At 38.0% G+C, this 26,709-nt stretch overlaps 2 protein-coding genes across 2 annotated transcripts; one reads left to right on the top strand and one right to left on the bottom strand.

The window, feature by feature from the left end:
- The first annotated feature begins 121 nt into the window (after positions 1–121).
- LOC121379817 (protein FAM221B-like) lies at positions 122–13,821 on the top strand. The gene is made up of 8 exons (XM_041508472.1): positions 122–236; positions 1,578–1,636; positions 2,911–3,070; positions 4,487–4,627; positions 5,582–5,692; positions 8,334–8,534; positions 10,728–10,847; positions 11,343–13,821. The coding sequence occupies exons 2-8, from the start codon at positions 1,592–1,594 to the stop codon at positions 11,546–11,548; spliced, it is 984 nt and encodes a 327-aa protein (XP_041364406.1). The 5' UTR covers positions 122–236; positions 1,578–1,591; the 3' UTR covers positions 11,549–13,821.
- Positions 13,822–22,564: 8,743 nt separating this feature from the next.
- On the bottom strand, positions 22,565–26,475 carry LOC121379828 (tigger transposable element-derived protein 4-like). The gene is made up of 2 exons (XM_041508483.1): positions 26,344–26,475; positions 22,565–24,968 (listed from the first exon to the last, which is right to left on the bottom strand). The coding sequence occupies exon 2, from the start codon at positions 24,904–24,906 to the stop codon at positions 22,648–22,650; it is 2,259 nt and encodes a 752-aa protein (XP_041364417.1). The 5' UTR covers positions 24,907–24,968; positions 26,344–26,475; the 3' UTR covers positions 22,565–22,647.
- Positions 26,476–26,709: the final 234 nt, after the last annotated feature.

The following is a 26,709-nucleotide window of genomic DNA, read 5'->3' on the forward strand; positions in this document are numbered from 1 at the left end:
TAAAATCTGTATAATAAAATTATATTTATATCATTTCTAAATGTTGCTTAAAAATAAAATTGTTTATAAAATATATAGTATTATTTTTATTAATTAAACTATTTATAACTTTTAGCCTACTTGACGACATGCCTTGTTTACAAATGGCTGCCGCCATCAATTAAATAATTATGATCCTTGAGCAGCTGTTGAGGCATTTTCGGGCGCTCTGATGTAGTTTTAGATTTATACTTAAGGCATGCAGTTTGCGTTTTACAACAAAATTCCGAATTATTATTTATTTTACCAACATTTTTATTCTATCCTGGCCTTTCTTTTACTTCGTAGTAGACACAGCGCACAAAATATGACGATTACGTTTGGTGTTGTTTAGAAATAATAAATAAATAAATACATAATTTTGCCCCATTGGCCTCGGTTGTTTAGCCACAGACTGGTAGTTATTGGGATCAGATCCCACGACCGTTCCACGATTTTTAACAACTTGGTGGGCAGATGAAGGCCATTAGCCTACACCGACTTCTTTCAAATTTACAATATCACTAACCATCATAAACTAATATAAACCCAAGACTAGATAGCTGAGAGGTGTCCCCAGATGTTCGTGTGCATGCATGCATGTGTGTATGAATATTGATAGGATATGAAATCAACTGAAATGAAATAGTAAAATCTTGCCAATAATGTAAAAAAAAAAATATTAATTTTTGTTAAATGGGGAAGCAGATCTTTTGCCAAAAGTTGACAGTAGACACCAAAAAAATTAAATTGCTGCACAAACAAAAATAAACACCTTATTATCAGGTTATTGATGTTATTATGGTACATCATTTAAAATATATTCTTCATCATTAAATCTATTAAGTTAAGCAATACTGGTATTAATTTCATCTGTGTGATAGGTAAAAAACATAAGCTATAAATTTTTCCGTACATTTTTCAATTTTAATTAAACCAATTGGTCATAATCAAGCTATAAATTTAATAGGATTCTGTGCTCAAGCATTCTGCCATAAAATAATTTAAGGGTATGAAATAAAAACAAAATAGATCATAAGTCATCTAAGTGGTTATGGGTTTGAAAATCATTTGAAATTAGACACTGTATGCATTTCATGTACTTTGTAAAATTTTAAATAGCAGTTCTCTTACTACAATCTTTCAAAAAAAAAAAAAAATATATATCCATTAATTTGAAACATTTTAGGGTACGTAATTTTACCTTCCGTATCATCTGGCAAAAGCCCCGGTGCTAATTCAGCAAGTTGTATATTTTGAGTCGGAAGTGCAAGATTATAAATTATTGAGATGGAATCCCAAAATGCTGTACCTGTCCAACAAAATCTTATAAAAAAAATCCCAAAATTCAATGTGTGGTCATAATTAGTCCTAAACTGAACTAAGGATTAAATTTAGGTTTTCTCTTATTAAATATAGGATACAAATACCTTATTCTTGTGGTATTTTGAGGGGACCTGAATAGCTACCCACTCAGCCCTGTCTGTAATTTGCCTCTGATTAGTGTATGTTCAGTTTCTAAAAGAATGACCAATTGACAATATTTTGTTTAATTCCAGTTCATGGAACAAACATGAAGAGAAACACGCCCACTGCATCACAAGGAGCCAAACCAAAGGTTATTACACTTTTTAATTTAGTTATTCAAAGCATTTTTGTTCGGTTAACATTTTAAACATTTAATTACCCACCTGTTAAAAGTCTGGGTGTGTCGTAAACATTTTGTATGCACAAAGTATATATTAGATGTCATTTCGGTAAGTGTTGTCATTTTCCATTGTCATAAAAAATGTAGTTCTGTGCATTCACATGTCTTGTTATGTTGGAAGTAATTAAGATTTTAAATTATTTGAAGGTAAGAAAAATAAAATACCACACTCATTTTCGCTAGATATCATTTTTACGAAATGAGTAACCTTCCCATGGTATCTGACTGAACAAAAGTGAGGTCAGATACTAACATCAGAAGTTCACTCGTATCATAAAAAATATATCTAGAAAATGAGTGTAGTACATGTACTATATATATATATATATTGAACAGTAGTAATTTTGTTTATGAATGTTAAAGATCCATTCTCAAAGTTGCAAGTGCCATGTTTTTCTATTTTTACATATATTTGTGATAGATAACTACAAATTAATTAATCTCACATATAATCTTTGCATAATTATGACTCAAGAATATACAAATTTTAATGTGTTGCCATTCACCATAAACAATGGCTTCCTTGAGAATCTTGGACAAAAAATGTAAAATACATAGAATATAACCATTACAATTACATGATATCCATTAAAGGGAGTGTCTTGAGTTTTCTGCCACCATGAAGACATTTCCAAGTAATAGATCACATATTAAACACATTTTCTACTTGAAATGATCAGTGTATATATATTCATGCAGTGCGTTTATATTCAGTGTGTTTATATTCAGTGTGTTTATAATCAGTGTGTTTATATTCAGTGTGTTTATATTCAGTGTGTTTATAATCAGTGTATATATATTCAGTGTGTTTATATTCAGTGTGTTTATATTCAGTGTATATATATTCAGTGTGTTTATATTCAGTGTGTTTATATTCAGTGTATATATATTCAGTGTGTTTATGTTCAGTGTGTTTATGTTCAGTGTGTTTATATTCAGTGTGTTTGTTTATAATCAGTGTGTTTATAATCATCCTAATGTTTATAATAGCTCAATCTTCATTTTGTTTTGTCACAAATGTTTTTTAATACATATATAAAATTGTTGGGAGACAAAATCCATTTTGGGCTATTACAATCAATACACTTCCTTTAATGCTGGTTTTACTGTCGCAGATGGATTTAATTAGCCAATCAGATTTCGCATTATATGCAGAGTGAATTAGAATTTGATGTTATTTTTAGGCTGCGGCGTCGGGATCTACTGGCACAGGACGTGGGAGAGGTAAAGCGACTTCCTCATCAGGTAAAGATGCTGGCAGCAAGGCTCTTGTTCCGAGACTTCCACGAGACATGGCGCCAATCAAAATGAACAAGACGAAGGAAGGCTTGCTGGTCCCGGAAGGTGAAAGTTAAATTTTGTTTTGTTTAACGACACCTCTAGACCACATTGATTTATTAATCATTGGCTACTGCATAGATGTCAAACATTTGGTAATTTTGACTTGTACATGTAGTCTTAGAGAGGAAACCCTCTACATTTTTCCATTAGTAGCAAGGGATCTTTTATATGCACTATCCCACAGACAGGATAGCACATACCATGGCCTAGGATATACCAGTCGTTGTACACTGCATGGCTGGAACGAGAAATAGTCCAATGAGTCCACTAACTGAGATCAATCCCAGACCGACCGTGCATCATGCGATCACTTTACTACTGAGCTACATCACCCCCCCCACACACACACACACACACACACACACACTGAAGGTGAAGAAAAGATGACGTTTAATCAGTGGCTAGTTGGAATAACAATACCTCAGTGCATGTATTGTTTTATCAGTTGTCTAAGGTATGACAGGTCCATAGGAATGATATCTCAAATGGTGGAGAGGGGGCATAACATCTAGTGTGGGGGGGGGGGGAGGCACAAGCCACATTTTTATCTTTATATTATATTATATACAGTAAGACACACAAAAATTTTTACATTTTCGTTTTCAAGTGTGGTGGGAGGAACAGATCCCCTGACCAGCCTTTTTGATAATTGCGACATTTGGCTACTTCTTATTAGCATTTCTTTTTTTAATATGAAATTAAAAAAATATGGTAACCTGGTTGCTGATTAAAAAAAAAACCCTGTCTTTTTTTTTTGTCCCAACAATCGCAGTGGTACCTTAATTGTTTTTCTTCCCATCCCAGCCAGTGCCCACAACTGGTGTGTAATGTCCTGTGTGGGAAAATGAAAAAATGCATTAGAATTACTCGTGTCAGAAATATGTTGGACATCCAGTAGTCTATGATTAGTAAATTAATTTGCTCTAGGGGTGTCGTCAAACGAAATAAACTGCCCATGACAGATAGTATATATATCTACAGTGTGTGCCCAAGACAAAATGCTTAAACACTAATTAGAAGTACCTGTGTATTTTTTTGTTTTAAAAATTAAATCATTTCCCGTGACGTCATAACCCTGCTTACAGCTTATATGTATTATGTCAGTAGAAGGAATGCATGTAGTGTTGTATATTACGTGACGTCACATACTACCTTTGGGTATAGAATGATGTAATGAGCAGGTAGTAATGGCCGTCTACTGTACCTTCTAAATGACAAGACCGATTGACCAAAAAATGAAAAGGCGTATTACCATCATTGAGACGTGTGCTGGTTTGTCTTCTAGCATGGCTTTCTGGCACCTTTCTACTGGTTGATTGAACTAGAAAACTGTATGTGGGACAGACGGACAGACAGACAGATGGTAGAGGACTAATATATAATTAAAATTAATCAAACACTTTGTTCTTTCTTTGTTAGGTTACACAATGAGGAAGATTGAACCAGCCAAGAATTATGACGTCGTCTCGTTTGCTCGGGCAATGAACCCTGATTTTGCTCCAAGGCTGAAAAAACTCTTTGATCCCGAAACTGAAGCTGCAGTAGAGGCTCAGAAGACTGGTACGTATTAATTAGGTGGCCAGTATCCATAGCAACATATTATGAATTACGTAGTACAGTGAAACCCATCTAAACCGGACACCTCTGGGTCCAGGAAAAATGTTTGGTTTTAAGAAGGATCCAATTTAGGAAGGTTAAGTTCTGTACTGTTTTTTAAAAAGGGACTGTAAAACTTCCAGTTTTAAAAGAATTCTGGTTTCCAGAGGGTTTGGTTTTGTGAGGTTTCACTGTATTTTCATCAGTAATTAATTAATGAAACAGGTACTTTATTCTTAGATAAATACAAAAAAATGCCTATGTCAACCATTTTTGAATTAAAGTAATTATAAATTAAATGCTAAATTATTTTCCTCCTTTGTTTGTTTCTTCTTTTTTTTAATAGAGGCAGGGGTGAAATTTTATTTTTTATTTGATATTTTCATAATATTGCAAATAACGTTCTTTGTTTTTGGGTAAACCAAACAAGGTGAATGATGATGAAAATCCATGATTTGTTTTATAATGGTGTTAGTAATAGTAATATGTTATCCATAGCAGGGCCTTAACTAAGGTTGACGACATTCACTTTTCGCACCCTTGTTTTCGTTCTGTACACAATAAATATAACATATCGTACCTTAATTTCACTTCAAAATCCATATTTCGTAAATACATATAGTACAAGTTTTTAATTACAAGATTTTCTTCAAACACAGTTGCATTAGTAATGTTAAAAAAAAAAATGTCAATAGCAATTTTGCCTGCATTGGGATATATTAAAAAGGAAACATCATGCACTCAGTTTATTGTTATTGTAAGGAGATGTAAAGTGACGTCATCGGAATTCAAAATTAGCTATATTACTACAATGATATAACTTCATAATCTGGAAATCGGGGAATATTGCATTTTGGAAATGAGCTCTACATATTATGTAAAATGATTTTCGTGTCCTTTCTTTTCTTTTATCATCAGGTATTTATATTGGCTGGCGGTGTCCAGAATTCAAACATGACTGCCAGAGATTGAACAAAATGTCAAAATGTTTCTGTGGACATCTGCTTGGGGAACATGACAAATACACAGGTATATATTTTAGACCTTTGTAAACAAATGTATTAAAAAATCATAGCTCGAACCAGTTATGATTCACCAAGATAATGAAGATTGAATGACAAATACACAAGTATATTTTAGACCTCTGTAAACAAATGCATTGAAAAATCATACTTGTACCTCGAACCATGTGTGATTCACCAAGGTAATGAAGACTGGGGTTAAAATTTATGCCTGAATAGGTTTAATGGGTGAAACTTTTGCTATCGGACTTGTTGGCCTGAATTTTGTTTTGAAAATTGTAAAACAAAATAGCCCAAATATCCAGATATTACCCCACCCACCAAACTTCATACATCCCATTGTTAACTTGGGTTCTAAACCATAATCATGGGTGTGTGATTTAAGTGAGTGCTCGCCTGAGGTTCCTACATTGCAGGATCGAACCACCTCGGTGGATCCATTCAACTGATTGGGTTTTTTCTCTTTCGATCTGGTGTACCACAACTGGTCAAAGGCTGTGGTATGTGCTTTCTTGTCTGTGGGAAAGTGCATATAAAAGATCCCTTGCTGCTAATGGAAAAAAGTGGAGGGTTTCCTCTGATGACTACGTGTCATAATTACTAAATGTTTGACATCCAATAGCAGATGATTAATTAATCAATGTGCTCTAGTGGTGTTGTTTAAATAAAAATGAAACAAAAAGGAAGGAAGGAAATGTTTTATTTAATGATGCACTCAACACATTTTATTTACGGTTATTTGGCGTCGGACATATGGTTAAGGACCACACAGATTTTGAGAGGAAACCCGCTGTCGCCACTACATGGGCTACTCTTTCCGATTAGCAGCAAGGGATCTTTTATATGCATCATCCCACAGACAGGATACCACATACCACGGCCTTTGATGTACCAGTCATGGTTGACTGGCTGGAGCGAGAAATAGTCCAATGGGCCCACCGACAGGGATCGATCCCAAACAGACTGCGCATCAAGCGAGCATTTTACCACTGGGCTACATCTCACCCCCAAAAACCAAACCAAACATTTTGACAACAATATATGCAATAGTGTTTTTTTATTTCTGTATTCAGTCAGAAAGTACACAATGTATCTAAAAACCAAACCAAACATTTTGACAACAATATATGCAATAGTGTTTTTTATTTCTGTATTCAGTCAGAAAGTATCTAAAAACCAAACCAAACATTTTGACAACAATATATGCAATAGTGTTTCTTTATTTTCGTATTCAGTCAGCAAGTATCTAAAAACCAAACCAAACATTTTGACAACAATATATGCAATAGTGTTTCTTTATTTCCGTATTTAGTCAGCAAGTATCTAAAAACCAAACCAAACATTTTGACAACAATATATGCAATAGTGTTTCTTTATTTCCGTATTCAGTCAGAAAGTATCTAAAAACCAAAGAGTCATAGTTTAAAATGTGCTAGAGTATTGTTCAACAAACATCATTTTTATAGGCTGCTACTATATAGTATTTACTACAAGTTATTTATTTTTGAGCCGATTGTTTTCTAAATTGCACACAAAAATAGTGGGGTTTTTATGTTATTTCCAAAGCAGTTTTACTTTTCTTCTTACGTTGTCAAATCAAATTGAAATTATTTTCAGACAAATCGTGTTTATGGAGGCTGCAGGTCTCGAACTTAACAATAGAATGACGGCAATTGTTGTCGTTGGGATGTAAATTGCTGTAGGCCTATGTCGGGGGCATTACCAATGGCACTTTTTACTGCTGTCAGTAACACTCCAATGTTAAACTGTATAAACCTGGTGTATATTGTCTGCCAGTAGTTAACATTTGTGCATTTGAAATATGTCTACGGTACATAGGGGCCATATTAAAATAATCTTTTAGTGATGTTGATTTCTGCAAAAGTCACTTTAAAAACAAATGTTGTAGAAAGGCTCAAAATTGCCATCAGTGGGCCATTTCACCCACGGCAGTCTTTTTAAAATATTCTTAATTTTGATCCCTGAGGCTGAGGACCATGTATTGTTCTGGGGTTTTTTCTCTCCCCAGGCCCTAACCCGTAAACGTGAGGACTATATATAGTTCTGGGTTTTTTCTGTCTCCAGGCCCTAACCCTAACCCTGAGGACTATATATAGTTCTGGTTTTTCTCTCCCCAGGCCCTAACCCTAACCCCAAGGACTATATATAGTTCTGTTTTTTCTCTCCCCAGGCCCTAACCCTAAACCCCAAGGACTATATAGTTCTGTTTTTTCTCTCCCCAGTCCCTAACCCTAACCCTGAGGACTATATATAGTTCTGTTTTTTCTGTCCCCAGACCCTAACCCTAACCCTGAGGATTATATATAGTTCTGGGGGTTTTTCTCTCCAGGTCCGTACACTAACCTTGAGGATTATATATAGAGTTTTTTTTCTCTCTCTCCAGGCCCCAACCCTAACCCTAACCCTAACCGTAATCCTGAGGACTATATTTAGTTCTGTTTTTTTCTCTCTCCAGGCCCTAACCCTAATCCTGAGGACTATATATAGTTGTTTTTTTCTCTCTCCAGACCCTAACCATAACCCTGAGGACTATATATAGTTGGGTTTTTTTCTCTCTCCAGGACCTAAACGTAACCGTAAACCTAACCCTGAGGACTATATATAGTTCTGTTTTTTTCTCTCTCCAGGCCACAGTGTTCGTGTCCCATGCAAACAGGGTTCGTGTGGGTGTAAGGCGTTTGCGTGGGTTCCGTCGCGCCCCGAGGACATCGGTGAATTCTGGTTTCAACGACGGCGAGGCTTCGACGTGACTACCTGGAGGTGCAAATGTAAATGTAAACACACTCATGAGGAGCACGACCCCAACTACCGCAGATGTAAAGTGTCAGGTAATTCACATTATTAGTCCCCGACTGGTCCAACCTATAGGTTTCATCTCCGTCCTTCCGTCTGTCTGACTGTTAATCCATCCATCCGTCTATCAGTCTGTTTATAGTTTACTGGATAGTTTTTTTCACAACACCTTCAGATATTGAGCTGAAATTTTGTGTATAGCTTTCTGGACTTTGTTTTTGCCTCAAGATCGATTGTGATCTAAAATTGTGTGTGAAGCTTTATCATGTACTGTTACAGATCAAGTTTGACTTTTATGGCAACTTACCCATTTGTGACAGAGGTATGACCCTTGAACTTAGGAAATACGAACATTTATTTTCTGGATGGGTTTTTTCCCCACAAAGCCTTGAGATATTGGGTTGAAATTTTGCATATAGCTTTATCATGTAGCTACAGATCAAGTTTGACTTATGGTGATTTACCCATTTTTGACAGAGTTATGGCCCTTGATTTGAAACTTTGTTAAGCCTGGTAGGACGGTACTCTCAGAATTCAGCCCTCTACATTAACTTTTCCATCTAGGAGCCAGATAGCACCTACTTCTATTCTTTATATAGATAGTATGAAATCATTTAGTCGCCAAATGAAAAAAAAAAGGTCACATATGCGACCAAATTGGTCGCAGTGTGACTGGAATGCTTGTTTTACTAATTAACGATATTAGGTATTTGTATATTATTTACTATTTGAAAACAGGGCTCACACTGGAACAATTTTGGTTAGCCAATTTTCTGATATGTCAAGTATTTCCTTGAAAATTATTAAAATGTGTTTCATTTAAGGAATATTTTATTTGCCAAAGACTAAATGTTGTAGCCACTTTGCATAAAAATTAGCACTTGGCTAATTTGGCAGTTAACAGGGTGAGCCCTGAAAATGTATGGTGATTAATATTATGTACTAATTAAAAATATCAGGTAATTAATACTATTTACTAATACAAGTTTTCAGGCAATTAATATTATTTACTAAAAATTATTTTATGAATATGTACTAAATACAGCAGAATCTTGTGGAGTCAAACACCTTTGGGGCACTATAATTTGTTCAGACCATGCACAGACTATTTATGACTGAAGTATTTACTTGGTTGTAAAATAGACCAAAATATTATCAGCATTATCAGGCCCTAATTTAGAACTGAGAAATTTAGCATAGATTTAGAGAAGAAGTTTGATACAAAATATGTGAAGTGAACATTTATCGGTACCTTTCGTAATGTTCCACATTCATTTGGAAAAATTCCGAATTATACACTCAGTTCAAATTGTAATAGTTCGATATAAAATACCACTTCCAGTAATAAAATTTAGGCAAAATAATTGTATGTTTTCATAAAAAATGTGGTGTTATTAAATAATTGATCATTATTGTGTCATAACACTCATATTGTTTTGTTAAAATGAAAGTAATAATTAGTATTTTCTGGCATTAATGAAATTAATGTGGCCGAGAAATAATGCTTGACTGTTCACTGCAAATGTTGCAACATGTATTCATGTCCAATCTGACGCCAAAGTGAAAACATGGACTAACAACGTGAGAAGTGAGCTATGACATTAAACAAGTCAGTGACTTGACATCTGTTGTGTGATTTTCTTTTTGATATCGTATCGAGTCCAAAATATTACGGCAACTTTGACTTCGGACTACTGCTGATAACATGGTGACTTGAGCAGACTGTTGGCAAAACATTTTCCATTTTACCGCCTTCATTAGGGCATGTGTTACACTACAATATACATAACCAAGCAGAATGGTTGTTAGAACTTATACAATTGTAGCTGGAATGGGGCACTGTTTGCATCATAATAAAATGAGTTGAACTCTATTAGTAAATAGCTAAATTTGGTAATAAACAGAAAATTCTAGAACTTGGTAACATTTTACTGATTTTTGACCCTATTAATACATTAATAAATTTCTGGATAAGGGGAAGTAAATTTCTTGCCACCCCAATAACAGTAGTTTGGCTACTCTTGTCTGCAAGAGGTTAATACCCTTTGATAATGACCGCAAGTACTTTCACGTACATGTATATTGATATAAAAAAAATATATATGTATATATATGTTCTATACATGCAATGTACCACTCATTGTTATGAGGCGGTCAACCCTAAAACGGATAAAATATTTTGAATTTGAATTTGACCAAGATGCATCAACTTGATTGTATTTTTAAAGGTTGTTCCTGTGGTGCGTTCTTCTCCAACTTCCTTTGTGCTGCATGCGACAAACACTGGGAGGAGCACGAAACATTTTTTGAAACAGAACAGATGAGAGCGGAGAAAGGTCTTCCAGTTGGTAGGTGGACCAGAGAAAGGAATTTTTAAGACATACAGAGTAGGCCTATATGTGACACACATATTTATCACAAAGTTGGGGTGGTAAAGTGCTCGTCTGATGCGCAGTCAGTCTGGGATCAATCCCTGTCGGTGGGCTCATTGGGCTATTTCTCATTCCAGCCAGTGCACCATGACTGGTATATCAAAGACGTGGTATGTGCTATCCGTCTGTGGGATGGTGCATATATAAAAGATACGTTGCTACTAATGGGAAAATGTCACAGGTTTCCTCTTAAGACTATATGTCAAAATTACCAAATGAATGACATCAAATAGCCAATGATGAATAAATCAATGTGCTCTAGTGGTGTCGTTAAACAAAAGAAACTTTAACTGTGTGGTCCTTGACTGCATGTCTGACACCATATAAATCAATGTGCTCTAGTGGTGTCGTTAAACAAAATAAACAATTGTGTATGATCATATGGTTGTTGATTTGTTTCTTGTTTTGCAGGTGAGATGTACATTCCGTTTGCCGAGATGCCGAACCTGCGGAATATTGTGCTGACAGGAGAAGAACAAGATGATCGTGTCTACAAAGCCCTGACACAGGGCGAGGGCTCGATCCCACGCACCTCGAGACCTCAAGGCAACGACACTCCAGTCAGCTACGGTGGTGGTCACAGCTCTACAAGCGGATTTAAACCAGTCTATGACTGATCCATTGTTATCGGCACTTGTTCGTATTTTGTTATTCGTGAACTTACGTATAATTTTGTTACACACTTGTAAAATTAAATTATATATTGTTTTTTTTTCCGTGTTTAATGTTATGTATAATGTTAAAGTTATTTGCTTTTATAATGTAATTATTTACTTGAAACAATATGTTTTTACACAAACTGTTCTGTTTTTGTGTTGATTATGCAACTGTAAACCAATCAGATACATGTTAAAAAGTTATATTTTAAAATTAAAAATTGACGTACATGTATTACAAAAAAACAAAACAAAAACCATGTATTCCATTAATTTTCTTAATTTTTTTAATAACTTGATTGGCAGCATATAATTTAGATAAATTAATAAATATTCCCGTGTTGCAAATTATTTTGTTTAAAATAAATTTTATGTCAGAGTATAAAGCTGTAGTACAAATCTAATTAACGTAACCGAAGAATCACTTACCTACAGTCCGTCCCAAATGCCTTTTTTCATACTACAGAATTTACATATTATTTATTTCTGAGTGGACTGATTTCTAAATTGCATACAAAAATAGTTTAGTTTTTTGTTATTTCTAAAACACTGTTACTTTTCTTCTTACTAAACTGAAATTATTTACAAAAAACATTTTTGTAGGAGGATGGGATGGACTATAGGTCAAAATGACATGAACAAAGTTCCCATAACCCAAGATTTTCAGTTATTGTTGCCCGAATTATGTGACAATTCACATTTGCTTGTAAAATTTAATAGCTTTCCTTGTTTTATATTTTACTCTATTGTTGACAAAGGCTTTGATATCTTCTTTTTTTAAAATCCAAATAACCCTGTACTGTTGAATATGTATCAATGCTTATTATGAATTTATGACAACACCCCATTATTATGTATTTACACAATATTTATACATGTATGTATTCTGCTTATATGCAAAATAGTATACTTCACTACCACCACCACCACCACCACCCTCCCTGCACACCCTAACAAGAAGTATATCACTCAGTCTGAATAAGTTTTGACATGGCTGCCATCACCGACAGTAGCTCACAGTACAGGACTCTATCTATAAATCAGTTAGTCACACACAGCTGGTTTCTGTAGTAATTATAGCTAAAAACAGGAGTGCAGTGGTAAACAAAGGTATGAAAAGTACAATGTAGACCTACTATTTGTAGTCTCTTTGCCAAATGCAAGTAAAAGTTTTAAAATATCACCACTAATCCAACAGGCTTTTTTTTAAATATATGTCATCTAGCTTTATTTTCAGTGTAGTTCTTTCTCTTTATAATTATTACTCTTATTTCAAATATTTAAAAAATGTATCGGGTTGGAATTACAAAAAAATTATAAATAAATGAATTTAAACAAAATAATAATGAAATAAATAAATAATTTGAAAAATAAAAATAATAAAATAAATATTAAATAAATAAAATATAAATAAATAAATTAAAAAGAATCTCAACAGGTTCTGATTTCACCAGATGATCATCTAAAATTTGTATTACCACCATATTGTGCTGTAAACTAACAGACTAGTAGAAATTCTGGCAGACTGGTAAATTTAGTTTTTTTACTAGTCTGGTTGACTAGCGAGATATTTTTCATACCCCTGAGCAATTACTCAACTCTTAACTGTATTTTCATCAAACAAATCCTTACACTTAAATTTGGCACACCAACCACGTACTGCAGGCTGGAAACTTTTAACCATCCACCCATGGTTAGCTGATTTTACTGTTGGTTCTCACAGTGTATAGGAAGAAGCAAATTTTGTTCTTTTCACAATGAAAACCAAGTGTTACCATTCCCATTTAACCAGCATGAACAGGGTTATTTAAAATGAACAATCATGTTACTGGTACATGTAATAGTCAATCACCATTTGAAAATTTTCACATTTTTGTGTGTGGTTTTTTTTTTGGGGGGGGGGGGGGGGGGGGGGGAATAATGCACTTTCCCATAGGACAGTACATATTATATGGCCTTTGATGTATCAGCTGTGAAGCACTGAGTGGAATACTTCATAAAAATAGAGTTCATATACAATAAATATCAGTCATGGTGCACTGGCTGGAACGAGAAATGGCCCAATGGAAGCACAGACAGGGATCAGAGTTCATAAATAAAGTTGCTTTTGTTGAATGACACCATTAGAACACATTGATTTATTAATCATTGGCTATTGGATGTCAAACCTTTGATAATTTTTGACATTAAATTTTAGTCTTAAGAGAGGAAACCCGCTATATTTTTTCTTTAGTAGCAAGGGATCTGTTATATGCACAATCCAGACAGGATGGCACAAACCACAGCCTTTGATATAACAGGCATGGTCCAAAGGCTGGAACGAGAAATAGCCCAATAGGAGCACCAACAGGGATCGATTCTAGACCAATCGTGCATAATGCAAGCACTTTACCACTGGGCTACTTCCCGTCCCCTTATAAATTCAACTTTATTATTTTAACTGTTTAAAAGGTTATTTAAATTTTTATGTTCATTGTGTGCATATTATGTTTTAAACAATTAAACCTGATATCATTTGTTGCTGATGAGATTTTATTAATCAGGGGAAAAAAAAAAAAAGAGAGCTGGTGGGGTATTACATGTCATTTACTCTTTAATTTTTAGGATTTGTTAGAGCTGCAATGTATTTATCAATGGACATTCTTTGCAAAATTTATTCACACTTGCTAAAGCATCAAAGTAGGTCACAGTGACCTAATTACGATTCAGTTGTAGAGGACCCTACTGGTTACATTTTATTTTGTTCATTCGAGATTTGTCAAATTTGTTAACATTTTATAATCACATTATCTTTTTAAATAAAAAAGATTACTGTTGATTTAGCTTACTGCACATTAATTTGAGCTCAAGTCAGATTGGCAAAAAATTACCTTTTTTTTATATAATAATAATAATTTTTCTGGCTTTATATGAAGTGAGATGTTTAACAGTTTGCAGAATGGTGCTCTTGCATCTGTTTACATAGCTAGTCTGTGATATATTGTTGTTATTAAATGCCTCAAGAAATAAAGAAAAATGTTGTTAAACAGTGTTAGTTGTTATTACCTGAAACTGTGTACCGGTTGTAGTGCTTGTAGCTAGTATAGGAATGAAAAGGATATTGGACCTCTAAAAATTCAGGCATCTGTTGTATTTAAATAACCTGTTGGTTTGAAGGAAGGAAATGTTTTATTTAACGATGCACTCAACACATTTTATTTACGTTTATATGGTGTCAGACATATGGTTACTGACCACACAGATATTGAGGAGGAAACCCGCTGTTGCCACTTCATGGGCTAATCTTTTTGATTAGCAGCAAGGGATCTGTTATATGCACCATCCCATAGACAGGATAGCACATACAACAGCCTTTGATGTACCAGTCATGGTGCACTGGCTGGAGCGAGAAATAGCCCAATGTGCCCACTGACTGGGATCGATCCCAAACCGACCGTACATCAAGCGAGCGCTTTACCACTGGGCTACGTCTCACCCCTGTTGGTTTGAAGTTATATATGTGCAAGTGAAAACTGAAAACATGTTTTGGTCGACCTACTAGTATGTTGATTTTTGTAGGGTTTTTTTTTTTTTTGGGGGGGGGGGGGGGGGGTTACACAGTAAGGGAGAGCACTACCAAAAACTAGTAGTCACATGACCCTATCAATTGTATTATTCACAGAATATATTCCGACATAGAAATTGTATTGTTAAATGTTGTGTGAAACACTGGCTATTCCTGCTGGGATTTCACCTGATTTTCGGTTCAATCAGCTTGGCCTCGAGCTATGAAAACTCATTAAGTTGAGCTCAGCTAAAGAAATATATGACAAAATAAAGTACTGGACAGTAGGCTAGAGTAAACTGAGTTGATGCTATTTAACGACAGCATAAAATAGCAGAGAGATGGACAGAATCGTTAATTACACAAATGTAGTGTCATCTTGTATACATTTGAAATAAAACATGAAAATAATTTTATAAACACAGATATGTTAAAATGTGTACACTAGTTGGCCACTCCAATGAATGAAGAAAGGAAGAATTTTTTGAGTTTGTCCTTTAGCACCATTTATATCACTTAGAACAGCTATATCTTATCATAGAGCCCTTACACTGACCCCCAACTAGATGTCTCTTAGAACAATCATGTCAGTCACAGAGCCCTTACATTGACCCCAACTAGATGTCACTTAGAACAATCATGTCAGTCACAGAGCCCTTACATTGACCCCAACTAGATGTCTCTTAGAACAGCTATATCTTATCATAGAGCCCTTACACTGACCCAACTAGATGTCTCTTAGAACAATCATGTCAGTCACAGAGCCCTTACATTGACCCCAACTAGATGTTACTTAGAACAGCTATATCTTATCATAGAGCCCTTACACTGACCCCAACTAGATGTCTCTTAGAACAGCTATATCTTATCATAGAGCCCTTACACTGACCCCAACTAGATGACTCTTAGAACAATCATGTCAGTCACAGAGCCCTTACATTGACCCCAACTAGATGTTACTTAGAACAGCTATATCTTATCATAGAGCCCTTACACTAACCCCAACTAGATGTCTCTTAGAACAATCATGTCAGTCAGAGAGCCCTTACACTGACCCCAACTATATGTCTCTTAGAACAGCTATATCTTATCATAGAGCCCTTACACTGACCCCAACTAGATGTCTCTTAGAACAATCATGTCAGTCACAGAGCCCTTACACTGACCCCAACTAGATGTCTCTTAGAACAGCTATATCTTATCATAGAGCCCTTACACTGACCCCAACTAGATGTCTCTTAGAACAGCTATATCTTATCATAGAGCCCTTACACTGACCCCAACTAGATGACTCTTAGAACAATCATGTCAGTCACAGAGCCCTTACATTGACCCCAACTAGATGTTACTTAGAACAGCTATATCTTATCATAGAGCCCTTACACTGACCCCAACTAGATGTTACTTAGAACAGCTATATCTTATCATAGAGCCCTTACACTGACCCCAACTAGATGTCTCTTAGAACAGCTATATCTTATCATAGAGCCCTTACACTGACCCCAACTAGATGACTCTTAGAACAGCTATATCTTATCATAGAGCCCTTACACTGACCCCAACTAGATGTCTCTTAGAACAATCATGTCAGTCATAGAGCCCTTACACTGACCCCAACTAGATGTCTCTTAGAACAGCTATATCTTATCATAGAGCCCTTACACTGACCCCAACTAGATGTCTCTTAGAACAGCTATATCTTATCATAGAGCCCTTACACTGACCCCAACTAGATGTCTCTTAGAACAGCTATATCTTATCATAGAGCCCTTTCACTGACCCCAACTAGATGTCTCTTAGAACAGCTATATCTTATCATAGAGCCCTTACACTGACCCCAACTAGATGTCTCTTAGAACAATCATGTCAGTCATAGAGCCCTTACACTGACCCCAACTAGATGACTCTTAGAACAGCTATATCTTATCATAGAGCCCTTTCACTGACCCCAACTAGATGTCACTTAGAACAATCATGTCAGTCATAGAGCCCTTACACTGACCCCAACTAGATGTCTCTTAGAACAGCTATATCTTATCATAGAGCCCTTTCACTGACCCCAACTAGATGACTCTTAGAACAGCTATATCTTATCATAGAGCCCTTACACTGACCCCAACTAGATGTCTCTTAGAACAGCTATATCTTATCATAGAGCCCTTACACTGACCCCAACTAGATGACTCTTAGAACAATCATGTCAGTCATAGAGCCCTTACACTGACCCCAACTAGATGTCTCTTAGAACAATCATGTCAGTCACAGAGCCCTTACACTGACCCCAACTAGATGTCTCTTAGAACAATCATGTCAGTCATAGAACCCTTAAACTGACCCCAACTAGATGACTCTTAGAACAGCTATATCTTATCATAGAGCCCTTACACTGACCCCAACTAGATGACCCTTAGAACAGCTATATCTTATCATAGAGCCCTTACACTGACCCCAACTAGATGTCTCTTAGAACAGCTATATCTTATCATAGAGCCCTTACACTGACCCCAACTAGATGACTCTTAGAACAATCATGTCAGTCATAGAGCCCTTACATTGACCCCAACTAGATGTCTCTTAGAACAATCATGTCAGTCATAGAGCCCTTACATTGACCCTCACTAGATGTCTCTTAGAACAATCATGTCAGTCACAGAGCCCTTACACTGATCCCAACTAGATGACTCTTAGAACAATCATGTCAGTCACAGAGCCCTTACACTGGACCCCAACTAGATGTCTCTTAGAACAATCATGTCAGTCATAGAGCCCTTACACTGACCCCAACTAGATGTCTCTTAGAACAATCATGTCAGTCACAGAGCCCTTACATTGACCCCAACTAGATGTCTCTTAGAACAGCTATATCTTATCATAGAGCCCTTACACTGACCCCAACTAGATGTCTCTTAGAACAGCTATATCTTATCATAGAGCCCTTACACTGACCCAACTAGATGACTCTTAGAACAATCATGTCAGCCACATAGCCCTTACACTGACCCCAACTAGATGTCTCTTAGAACAGCTATACCTTATCATAGAGCCCTTACACTGACCCCAACTAGATGTCTCTTAGAACAATCATGTCAGTCATAGAGCCCTTACAGTGACCCCAACTAGATGTCTCTTAGAACAGCTATATCTTATCATAGAGCCCTTACACTGACCCAACTAGATGACTTTTAGAACAGCTATATCTTACCATAGAGCCCTTACACTGACCCCAACTAGATGTCTCTTAGAACAATCATGTCAGTCATAGAGCCCTTACACTGACCCCAACTAGATGTCTCTTAGAACAATCATGTCAGTCATAGAGCCCTTACACTGACCCCAACTAGATGACTCTTAGAACAGCTATATCTTAACATAGAGCCCTTACACTGACCCCAACTAGATGACTCTTAGAACAATCATGTCAGTCATAGAGCCCTTACACTGACCCCAACTAGATGACTCTTAGAACAGCTATATCTTATCATAGAGCCCTTACACTGACCCCAACTAGATGTCTCTTAGAACAACCATGTCAGTCATAGAGCCCTTTCACTGACCCCAACTAGATGTCTCTTAGAACAGCTATATCTTATCATAGAGCCCTTACACTGACCCCAACTAGATGTCTCTTAGAACAATCATGTCAGTCATAGAGCCCTTACACTGACCCCAACTAGATGACTCTTAGAACAGCTATATCTTATCATAGAGCCCTTACACTGACCCCAACTAGATGTCTCTTAGAACAGCTATATCTTATCATAGAGCCCTTTCACTGACCCCAACTAGATGACTCTTAGAACAGCTATATCTTATCATAGAGCCCTTACACTGACCCCAACTAGATGTCTCTTAGAACAGCTATACCTTATCATAGAGCCCTTACACTGACCCCAACTAGATGTCTCTTAGAACAATCATGTCAGTCATAGAGCCCTTACACTGACCCCAACTAGATGTCTCTTAGAACAGCTATATCTTATCATAGAGCCCTTACACTGACCCCAACTAGATGACTCTTAGAACAGCTATATCTTATCATACATCCCTTACACTGACCCCAACTAGATGTCTCTTAGAACAGCTATATCTTATCATAGAGCCCTTACACTGACCCCAACTAGATGTCTCTTAGAACAATCATGTCAGTCATAGAGCCCTTACACTGACCCCAACTAGATGACTCTTAGAACAGCTATATCTTATCATAGAGCCCTTACACTGACCCCAACTAGATGTCTCTTAGAACAACCATGTCAGTCATAGAGCCCTTTCACTGACCCCAACTAGATGTCTCTTAGAACAGCTATATCTTATCATAGAGCCCTTACACTGACCCCAACTAGATGTCTCTTAGAACAATCATGTCAGTCATAGAGCCCTTACACTGACCCCAACTAGATGACTCTTAGAACAGCTATATCTTATCATAGAGCCCTTACACTGACCCCAACTAGATGTCACTTAGAACAGCTATATCTTATCATAGAGCCCTTTCACTGACCCCAACTAGATGACTCTTAGAACAATCATGTCAGTCACAGAGCCCTTACATTGACCCCAACTAGATGTCTCTTAGAACAGCTATATCTTATCATAGAGCCCTTACACTGACCCCAACTAGATGACTCTTAGAACAGCTATATCTTATCATACAGCCCTTACACTGACCCCAACTAGATGTCTCTTAGAACAGCTATATCTTATCATAGAGCCCTTACACTGACCCCAACTAGATGTCTCTTAGAACAATCATGTCAGTCATAGAGCCCTTACACTGACCCCAACTAGATGACTCTTAGAACAGCTATATCTTATCATAGAGCCCTTACACTGACCCCAACTAGATGTCTCTTAGAACAACCATGTCAGTCATAGAGCCCTTTCACTGACCCCAACTAGATGTCTCTTAGAACAGCTATATCTTATCATAGAGCCCTTACACTGACCCCAACTAGATGTCACTTAGAACAGCTATATCTTATCATAGAGCCCTTTCACTGACCCCAACTAGATGACTCTTAGAACAATCATGTCAGTCACAGAGCCCTTACATTGACCCCAACTAGATGTCTCTTAGAACAGCTATATCTTATCATAGAGCCCTTACACTGACCCCAACTAGATGACTCTTAGAACAGCTATATCTTATCATACAGCCCTTACACTGACCCCAACTAGATGTCTCTTAGAACAGCTATATCTTATCATAGAGCCCTTACACTGACCCCAACTAGATGTCTCTTAGAACAATCATGTCAGTCATAGAGCCCTTACACTGACCCCAACTAGATGACTCTTAGAACAGCTATATCTTATCATAGAGCCCTTACACTGACCCCAACTAGATGTCTCTTAGAACAACCATGTCAGTCATAGAGCCCTTTCACTGACCCCAACTAGATGTCTCTTAGAACAGCTATATCTTATCATAGAGCCCTTACACTGACCCCAACTAGATGTCTCTTAGAACAATCATGTCAGTCATAGAGCCCTTACACTGACCCCAACTAGATGACTCTTAGAACAGCTATATCTTATCATAGAGCCCTTACACTGACCCCAACTAGATGTCTCTTAGAACAGCTATATCTTATCATAGAGCCCTTACACTGACCCCAACTAGATGTCTCTTAGAACAGCTATACCTTATCATAGAGCCCTTACACTGACCCCAACTAGATGTCTCTTAGAACAGCTATACCTTATCATAGAGCCCTTACACGGACCCCAACTAGATGACTCTTAGAACAGCTATATCTTATCATAGAGCCCTTACACTGACCCCAACTAGATGTCTCTTAGAACAGCTATATCTTATCATAGAGCCCTTACACTGACCCCAACTAGATGTCTCTTAGAACAGCTATATCTTATCATAGAGCCCTTACACTGACCCCAACTAGATGTCTCTTAGAACAATCATGTCAGTCATAGAGCCCTTACACTGACCCCAACTAGATGTCTCTTAGAACAATCATGTCAGTCATAGAGCCCTTACACTGACCCAAACTAGATGTCTCTTAGAACAATCATGTCAGTCACAGAGCCCTTACACTGACCCCAACTAGATGACTCTTAGAACAATCATGTCAGTCACAGAGCCCTTACACTGGACCCCAACTAGATGTCTCTTAGAACAATCATGTCAGTCATAGAGCCCTTACACTGACCCCAACTAGATGTCTCTTAGAACAGCTATATCTTATCATAGAGCCCTTACATTGACCCCAACTAGATGTCTCTTAGAACAGCTATATCTTATCATAGAGCCCTTACACTGACCCAACTAGATGACTCTTAGAACAATCATGTCAGCCACAGAGCCCTTACACTGACCCCAACTAGATGTCTCTTAGAACAGCTATACCTTATCATAGAGCCCTTACACTGACCCCAACTAGATGTCTCTTAGAACAATCATGTCAGTCATAGAGCCCTTACACTGACCCCAACTAGATGTCTCTTAGAACAGCTATATCTTATCATAGAGCCCTTACACTGACCCCAACTAGATGACTCTTAGAACAGCTATATCTTATCATAGAGCCCTTACACTGACCCCAACTAGATGTCTCTTAGAACAGCTATATCTTATCATAGAGCCCTTACACGGACCCCAACTAGATGACTCTTAGAACAGCTATATCTTATCATAGAGCCCTTACACTGACCCCAACTAGATGTCTCTTAGAACAGCTATATCTTATCATAGAGCCCTTACACTGACCCCAACTAGATGTCTCTTAGAACAATCATGTCAGTCACAGAGCCCTTACACTGACCCCAACTAGATGTCTCTTAGAACAGCTATATCTTATCATAGAGCCCTTACACTGACCCAACTAGATGTCTCTTAGAACAGCTATATCTTATCATAGAGCCCTTACACTGACCCCAACTAGATGTCTCTTAGAACAATCATGTCAGTCATAGAGCCCTTACACTGACCCCAACTAGATGTCTCTTAGAACAGCTATATCTTATCATAGAGCCCTTACACTGACCCCAACTAGATGTCTCTTAGAACAGCTATATCTTATCATAGAGCCCTTTCACTGACCCCAACTAGATGTCTCTTAGAACAATCATGTCAGCCACAGAGCCCTTACACTGACCCCAACTAGATGTCTCTTAGAACAGCTATACCTTATCATAAAGCCCTTACACTGACCCCAACTAGATGTCTCTTAGAACAGCTATATCTTATCATAGAGCCGTTACAATGACCCCAACTAGATGACTCTTAGAACAATCATGTTGGTCAGAGGTCTTACACTGACCCCCACTAGATGTTCCTTAGAACAACCATGTCGGTCACAGAGCCCTTACCCTGAGTCGCCCTATGTGTAGATGTAGAAACACATGATCGAGCCCGTAAGTAGTTGACCTCCATTAGATGTCAATTAGCCATTACGTTCACCCCAAAAGAGAGGTCAGTTAAAATACATTTAATGTCTAAGACCTTATACAGCTGATCACCAATTAAACATCACTTAGAACACTGCCATATTACTATTCACAAGATGCCATGCTGGTAAACATTTAACGGAAAGAGATTATTCATGGCTCGACAGCGTGCTTGCTGCCGATGACTGCTAATCGAATCCAACATCTCCTCTTCTGTGGCGTACAACGTCTCCAGCAAACTGGGATCACTAGCTGCAAATGTCTTTAGTTTATTCAGAGACTCCAAAGCCTCACTTTGACTGATGGGCCTAGTGACCACCGTTCCTTCCGTCTGACTGGACTGACCATCCAATGGGAGCAGTCTGCCTCTGCCACCATATTGGAAATCCTCTTCTATGGGTTCAGATTTGATTGTGATGCTGCCAGTCATGGCTTCAGCCAGCAGCTGTTGCTCCCACAGTTCTGTCTCGTGGACGTGACAGGGAATCTGCGAGTCAAACTCCACATACATCTTTGCGTGCATGGGGGTGAACTTGAACGCCTGTCCGCACTCCTCCACCAACTCCGACAGCTGCAGTGACAGGCCGTCATTGGCGTCTTCTTCCACAAGTGGTGGAGGAGTGGGGAAACCGACAGCGTCAAAACAGTTGATGACCAGGCCCTTCTTGACGCTGTTCCACGCGTGTTTGATCCAGAAGACCACGTCCAGCTCGGTGACGTTGTTCACCACGTGTGGACTGCTGTCGCAGCACTCGGCCCAAGCGAGGACCGCCTGGAGGAAACGCTTGCGGTAGTGTGCCTTGAATGACGTGAGGATGCCCTGTTGGAGCGGCTGCAGGTAGGAGGACGAGTTGTCCAGGTAGAACTGGAGCCGGACGTTCCTCAGCAGGAGGTTGGAGAGATGACCGGGAGCCATGTCCATGAACAAGGCGATGTGTCGATTCTGCTGCTCCATGCATCGGTCCAGATCCTTCAGCCACTCTGTGAACAGGCTGGACGTCATGCAGGCCTTGTCCTGGTGCTTCCAAACGACGGGCAGGTTGCCAGGTGCAACGTTCTGAAACGAGTTTCGCATACCGCTCTTTCCTATGACCAGTGGTTTGATTTTTTCGCCAACTGCACTGCAGCAGAGCAGCAAGGTAACCGAGTGATTGGACGATTCAGTTCTGTGGTGAGTTCCCATGCACATCCCACCCTCGACGAGACACTTATCCGGCAGCCCTCTGTAGATCAGCGTTGTCTCCCCGCAGGTGAACACGTTCTGCGGTTCGTAACCCTGGATCAGGTAGGGTAGCATCTTGGTCCAGGTGGTGTACAACTTCCCCGTCGAATCATTGTCATTTTCGAAACACAGATTGAACTGGTTCTTCAGGGTGTTGACCCACGAGTTGGTTGGGGTGAAGCTGCTGATGCCCAGTTTGGATGCGAACTCGCTAGCTTTATCCTGCAGCAGTGTGCTGGACAAGATGACATTCTTCTTCTTTGCCGTCTCCACCCACTTGTACATCAGCCGGTTCAGACTGTCAGTCTCGTTCACCTTTGGCGCCGGGGATCTCGTCCTGGAACAAGACGGCCACGATACCCGACGGAAACTCTTTATGCTACCTGAGACTTCGTTCCTCTCAAAGGCTTCGATGTATTCTCTCTTTCGCCGGAGAATGTTGTTCACCGATCCGAGAGAAATGCCGAACTCGGCAGCCAGGCTTCGCTGACTTTTTCCAGTCTTCTCGGAGACTTGAATCAACCTGACCTTGTCGCTGAGGGACAGGTCGGTACGGATCTTCATCTGCCGCGGAAGACTGCACATTTGTGAGGTCAGCTGTAACGACCTCGCCGTCGATGTCTCATACGATGATGCCGACATCAGAAAGTTCTCAATTTTGTTACCAGTCAGAGCAAACTGTTCCAGTATAACATCATTATCGTGCGAGACGTGGCTTTCACCCACACTTGGAATCTCAGCATTTTTAATTATGGGTGGTCTCCCTTTGAGAGCAACAGCTTGTCCTTGTGTAACACTAACAGTAGAATTTGATTTTGCAGAAAAAATACCTGCATGATTAGGATAAGATTTTTCACTTCCAGCTGTAGAAACAAACTGTGTAGACATTAAATCGTCATTTCGTAACTCTGTTTCTGTAACTTCACTGTCTGGAGTATCTACCAACTGCATCTGCATGCTTCCAGCTGAAACGACGATTTGTTCATGGTAATTTTCACTTCTCGAATTTGGTGAAGTGTCAGTGGTTAGTTTGTTCTGTTCATTTTCTTGTGTTTCTAATTTCGTTTCAGGATCTCCGTTTCCATGTAACTGAGACTTATTACAAGTGACAGGCAGTTCCATGTCTTCAGTGACCTCTTTGGACATTCTGATGTGTAGTGGTAATTTAAAATATTTTCTTCATCAATGTTCAGTCGATGAAAGGAGATCTGAAAAACAAAATATATACGGTATAATGTCAATATAATATAATCATCACACCCAATGTAAGTTAACTGGAGAGAATCTGGAATCATTAGAGTATTATATATATTGATTAAATGATTAATATATACATGTATTATTTATTTTATATTTTTATCCTGCAACCACTGTTTCTATCAGCCAATTATGATGACTGGTACACTACAAGATTATCACTTTTAATATCACTCATGTGACATCACATGCATAACTACATTACAAAATCGCTCATTTGACCTCTAGGTAGCTGAAATAACAGATATAATAGCTGTTCCCCTTAATTTTTATGGACTGCAGGATAAAAATTATAACTAGTTAGTGACGTAGGATATTGGCTTTACCCTGTGAAGGTAAGAACAGGAAATTCAGCTAGGCTTGCCTCACCACGCAAGCAAGAATATATAATTTTTATATTGGTCATGGAACAGCCTAGGTGTAATAAAGTTCTGTTCTGATATATCCATACGTGTTTGTTCTGTGTTGAATACGAATGCCAGGCTAGACAGGTCAGGTCATAGGGTTTTACGTGCACATTCAGAACAAGCTGTTGTAGCGCACGCCTGTCACGGGCACTACAGGCCAGGCTAGGCTGGTCGTACGTGCTTTTATGGCCATTATCACGTGTTAACCTGTTAACTGTAATCAGTCATAGTGTTTTTAGAAGATGATCATCTTTTTTTATGTTCATGGTTACTAATTAGTGGCCAAAAGAACCCCCGCAATAATCCCTCAGTTAGAATAATGCTCACCAGAAGAGGCCATATCGAATTGCTGTTCAAAGCCCTCTTAGGTGTTGGCCGAATATGCATAATCAGCATCAAGGTTATGTAGCTGATTAACCATTGTTTTGTTTCTTTCTTCTTAAAACAGATCATATCTGGCAGGAACGGATGTTTTAATAAATGTTGATGATGTGGTTTGTGAATTTGGGAAAAAATGTCTGTGTCTACGCTTATTCAGCACCCTACGTTTAATTACATCTGAAAAAAATATAACCCCGTATTACAATTCTCATGATTCATGATCAGTCCAAATTGTGGAAGGACAACAACCCCTCCCCTCTAAGAAAAGAAACACACACACACAAACACACTTTAACATCCTCTAAAGAAACAGTACAATAATTGTTTAAAAGTAACAACTAATTGGGGGCGAACTGACAAATATTTGGGGGCGAACAGGCAAATAGTCGGGGGCGAACAGGCAAACAGTTGGGGGCGAATCGTCTTGGAGGCGAACTGGTACAGGGGGCGAACAGGTCAAACTGGGGGCGAACTGACCGGGGGCGAACTGGCTGGGAGGGGCGAAACGTCAATGATTCTTTTTTAACACATTACTTACAAGTTCTTGATCAAAAGTACCAATGTCACGTGAATGTGTTTTTAGTAGCCTCTTTGCAACTGCTCCAAAGACACTATTTTAAAAATATATATATACGCAAGACACTATCAACAGAAAAGGTAGAAATGTAAGATTTATCTCCCCAATAAAATAATTCTTTTAACGATAAGAGTAGAAAAGTTATTGTCTCAGTCGCAATAATACTCTTATCGAAAATAAATGTTAAAATAACAACAACAAAAACCCAGGATGTCTCTTTATACTTTTTTTTATCTAATTTGTGGATTTTTTTTTTAACTTTTCCAGTGAAATTACAATCTTCAAATGAACATTTCTTGTAATTGGCCGAAGTGTTCCGAATGTCGA

Source organism: Gigantopelta aegis, chromosome 2 (assembly GCF_016097555.1).
Source record: "Gigantopelta aegis isolate Gae_Host chromosome 2, Gae_host_genome, whole genome shotgun sequence".
Classification (NCBI taxonomy): domain Eukaryota; kingdom Metazoa; phylum Mollusca; class Gastropoda; order Neomphalida; family Peltospiridae; genus Gigantopelta; species Gigantopelta aegis.

Coding starts and splice junctions, on each gene's coding strand:
- LOC121379817 (XM_041508472.1), top strand. CDS start 1,592: ATGAAGAGAAACACGCCCACTGCATCACAAGGAGCCAAACCAAAG. Junction 4,628..5,581: donor AGTAGAGGCTCAGAAGACTG/GTACGTATTAAT, acceptor TTTTATCATCAG/GTATTTATATTGGCTGGCGG. Junction 5,693..8,333: donor GGAACATGACAAATACACAG/GTATATATTTTA, acceptor TTCTCTCTCCAG/GCCACAGTGTTCGTGTCCCA.
- LOC121379828 (XM_041508483.1), bottom strand. CDS start 24,906: ATGTCCAAAGAGGTCACTGAAGACATGGAACTGCCTGTCACTTGTAAT.